Below are 4578 nucleotides of genomic sequence, written 5' to 3' on the forward strand. Positions count from 1 at the left end.
GTGTGTGTGTGTGTGTGTGTGTGGCTTAAGATGCTTTTAACAGAACAGGACTGGAGGTTGTTATTCCTGTAACCACGACAACCCCCGAACACTGTTTTACAAAGCCTTTTAAAAAGGACCTGACCCAGCAACATGAAAGGTTATGTACAACCTGTGTCGGGGAGTCTTTTACAATTACCTTCAACTCTCATTTTACCATCTTGAAGAGAAATTTCGACATCTTCTATTCATCAACTTGTACTACAGGTCAGAAATGACGAACGATTAACATTAAAGTACTGGAATAGTTTTCCTCAGTTCGGGAAAGCAAGTAAGTCTAAGTGTGTCCAACGCTGTTCTTGTCAAATCTGGCTCACTCCCCAATTACTGCTGCAATTATTAAAAGGGTAACCGTAACAGGTCTCGGAGGCTCCAGACTGGCCCGAAATCGGTGTCATTTAACCTCTAAAATTTGAGACAGCGCAAGTCAAATTTTTTGTCTACTTGCACGTGCGACGAGTTAAATGTGTTGATTTTTTTTTCCTGACAAACCTCTGCTCTACACTTTCAATTCAACAGTGAACTAGTGAAAATCAGTGGATTTAAAATTTAAGGACCACTGCGTTCCTACGAAAAATAGTCTGGAGCCATAGGCCTACAAAATACAACCATTGCAATGGACACTAACATCATGACATTAATTGGGGGTATTTTTGTTTGAGGAGGCCTATTTTGTAAAAAAATAGATCAGTCTAAAGTTTCGATGCAAAAGAAAGCCTATCAGCCCCAAAGGAGTGTCTGCATATTATTTTCCACCTATTACGCTGTCTAGTCAGCTCATTGTGTGAGCGTGTGTGTTTGTATTACTCATGGCTCTGAGACCTTTGACTAGAAACAGAGTTTGGGGAAGATGACGTAACCACGGTCATTAGCTTTTGGTTCAGTATGAAAGCCTTTAGGTCGCTTGGCGTGAGCGCAGACTTTGATGGGCACAGCCTGAGGCGGTGGCGTGTCCGGAGGATTTGAATCAATAGCAGCTTCGTATATGAGTGTTTTTTTGTTTTGTTTTTTTATTGAAATAAATTATTCAATGAAGATGATTATGGTGAGGTGCTGTGTTGGTGCAGAACAGTAAATGATCATTTAGGGTACAACTTGATGCAGTGTTTGGTGATTCAAGCAGAATTTTTTGAATTGTTTTATTTTGGGGGTGAGGGGGAGATGCCAAGATTTGGCCTGACAGCTTTGCAAACAGCAGATAATGAATAGATAAATGGGAAAAAAAACTCAAAATAAATATTCGGATTCAACTGAGCGCTGCCGAGAAAGTGACGGATTTCTCGTCTGTGCTGCACTGATTGGCCAGTCTGTAAAATCGGTTTCTTTTGGACATACCGAGATAAAATGCGTTATGTAACTTGCCTTACGAAAGACAAAAAAAAAAAAACCCCACCAAAAAAAACATGCGCGCGTGCGCGCGCGCACACACACACACACACACACACACACACACACACACACACACACACACACACACACACACACACACAGACAGACAGACTTCTTGTATAACAGCCTTTGCTCAATGAGTTATGAAGGCTCCTTTTAATAGCTTGGAAGCAGGTGAGTTACGAAATCCTCCGCAGGGGTGAAGAGGCACCAGAGAGTTCAAAAAACTCAAGAGCAGAAGGTGACAGAAAGACAGCACACGCATACATACATACACACACACCCACACATGCATATACACACACGTGATAGAGAGCAGGTGAAGCGACTTGGAGCTGTTTGTAGGCCAGTATGTCAATGCTGCTGTAGGGGAGGAGGAGGAGAATGAAAGTGAGTGAGATGAGAAGATCACAGACACGCGATGCACGCACGCGCAGCAATATTCAATTTAAAAGGACGTTTGGGGTAATAGAAGCGGTATGATGGCAGCCGGCATCTTCGGCGGTGAAGTCTTATGAAAGCAGTTCAGACTTCATGTGCTCCTTGCATTCAACTCAGACACACGCGCTGTTCCGAATAGGACAGCTTGTTCCTTTCTGGCATGCCATTATGGCAAAGCTGAGTCAGTCGCGCAGCACAGATACCTCAGGAGTGCTGTTGAAAGCGTCATTTTTAACTGTGAATATTTCGGAGCCCAATACACACGATCAATAATAGGCAGCTGCTCACCACACAAGGGAAAGTAAACGCACACACATCGCCCAGAATTGGTGAAAGTGGAGCAGGATGTTCTGTCATCCTTTCCTCACAACCATACGTGGCGCGTTAGAAGCAACAACAAAATGCATAGTGTTCTTTTACACTGCGCCAACCAAATAGGATTTCAATGCCTGGCAAAAAATAACATTGTATGAAGCAGTATTTCCCAAACTTGAGCTGGTCTTTATTTACTGGTCAAGTGAAAAGCTGTTACAAAACCACATCATATAACATCCATCCATTTTCTGATCCACTTTATCCTCACAAGGTTCAAGGGGCGAGCTGGAGCCTGTCCCAGCTGTCTTCGGGCAGAAGGCGGGGGACACCCTGAACTGGTTGCCAGCCAATCGCAGGGCACACATAGACAAACAACCATTCACTCTCACAATCACTCCTAGGGACAATTTAGAGTGCCCAATTAACCTGCCATGCATGATTTTTGGATGTGGGAGGAAACCTGAGGACCCGGAGAAAACCCGCACAGGCACAGAGAGAACATGCAAACTCTACACAGGAAGAGAATAGCCGGAATCGAACCCGGCACTTCTGCACTGTGACGTGTTAAGCAGTCGACCACCGAAGCCACCCATCATACAACATCACCATATCATATCACGCAAATTCATATCCGCCACCATATCAAACCGCATCATATCATGTGTATGTTAATGCACGCTGTGGCAATGCACGATGTCTTGTTTAAGTGTCAACTTGGGTCTTGAGCAGAAAAAGTCCAGGCAAGAACAACTGAATGTTAAAAAAAAAAAAACACTTGGCGTCGACAGTCCTGGAAGTGGGCAGCACGTCTTCGGAGATCTCAGCACCAGCCTTCCCGTGTGAGTTTGCATCGAACATGTTGTGTGTTTTGTGTGGCTTTCCTCCACTTCAACCTCCCACATCGCAACACATGTTAGATTCATGGAAATTCCTCTGACTATCAATGTAAATGGTCTGAAAATGAAAATCTCTGAAAGCTATTCCGAAAAATTACTCTGTTCATTCATCTAAATTAGACTCGGGCGCCGCCGGGTTTTCTTCCGCAGCCGCCTCGCACGCTTACCCCGCTAACCCACTGGTCTGATGAACCGTGGTTTGCCTGCCTTCAAAGGCACACATTTCCAGCATGGCCCGAGCCAGCCCACCATGTCCAATCACACGCAGGCATTGCTTAACGTAACCGTAGAAACAGCCAATCGGAGCGCGGTTGAGAGAAGACAACGCGGGAGGAGAGCAAGCACGTGGGGACCAGCACAGAAAAAAAATTTGAAAAAATCACCGGAGTAAAAACGTCTGAAAATTGAATTTTTAAAAAAAAGGAGTGTGGAAGTTCAGATCAGGGAAGGGAACCGGGAGCGGGAAGGGTATGAGGAAAAAGGTGGCAGGGACGGTTGCATGTCTAAGTAGGTATGGATCCAGTGTTACACAACACCGTTAAGTAACTTCACAATTATCAGCCAACGACTGAAGCATATTTTGAAGACTTCTGAGGTTATTTGAAATGTCAAAGCGGCTCTCTGGACCAACTGGATGAGTTTCTCCGCACCAAAATCACCTACAAAACACGAGCATTATTCTAGTCTCGGGATTGCATTGGGATATCGCTGAGTTGCATTTGAGAAAGCCTTTTAAAGCCAGATTCCTGTTTTCTCGTCTTCTCCAATCTTCCGAATATGGAAAAAAAAGTATTTTACCCTTGAATCCCCAGGCAGGAAGACTTTTTCCCCCCTCACAAACTTGCTCCATCCCAGTCGTGCGACAGCAATGTGCGGTTCGAGTCACCTACCTGTGAACGACTCGGATTCGTCCAGGAGCAGCATGACTTTGGAGTGAAGAAAATGGTTACTCTGCTCTTCTTAGCTTTTCGCCTCCTCTTCACCTTTTTTTTTTTTTTACCCCCACCCCAACTCTTGCTTTAAATCTCTTGACCTGCGCCCCTGCAGGCACAGCAAGAAGCCTTAAGAAAGCCAACAGGAGGCGTCGATGTCTGTCCGTCACGTTTGTTTTACGCCGAGCCTTCCTATAGCACTACTGCCACAGTGACTGACTGACTCACTGACTACTGGCTGGCCCACTCCGTGTGCCGCTTTCAATAACAATGTCAACATGAGGCAGAGGCAGGAAGGAGGGCTGGCAGCTGAAAAACTTACATAACCCCTCATGCTGAATGCGGGGCCCCAGTGAGGGGGGGACCACGAAGGCCGACCGCGCATCACTCCGACCCGCCACACACCTCGAGACGGAAGGAGACGCCCACGCATTCAAGTCTCATTTCAAAGGAAAAGGGTTTCGTACAGGAAGCAACACTGTTATTAGTCGAAAAAGGACGTACAAGTATTTTCAGGAAAGAATTTGTACGTAATGTGTTTTGTGTGTGTGTGTGTGTGTGTGTGT

General features: G+C 45.4%; 1 protein-coding gene across 4 annotated transcripts in view; it reads right to left on the minus strand.

The window, feature by feature from the left end:
* LOC109511774 (helicase ARIP4-like) overlaps positions 1-4578 on the minus strand; it is a 54105-nt gene that overhangs the window by 22462 nt on the left and 27065 nt on the right. Inside the window, exon 1 of one of the 4 annotated variants that reach the window (XM_019863070.1) lies at positions 3971-4302. The exons of the other annotated variants lie outside the window; for them this stretch is intronic. Within the exon in view, the coding sequence (XP_019718629.1) occupies positions 3971-4004 (34 nt within the window). The 5' untranslated portion in view covers positions 4005-4302. Of the gene's footprint in view, positions 1-3970; positions 4303-4578 lie in introns of those variants that run through there. 4 annotated transcript variants of the gene reach the window in all.

This window comes from Hippocampus comes, unplaced genomic scaffold, assembly GCF_001891065.2.
Source record: "Hippocampus comes isolate QL1 unplaced genomic scaffold, H_comes_QL1_v1.1 scaffold1, whole genome shotgun sequence".
NCBI classification, from domain to species: domain Eukaryota; kingdom Metazoa; phylum Chordata; class Actinopteri; order Syngnathiformes; family Syngnathidae; genus Hippocampus; species Hippocampus comes.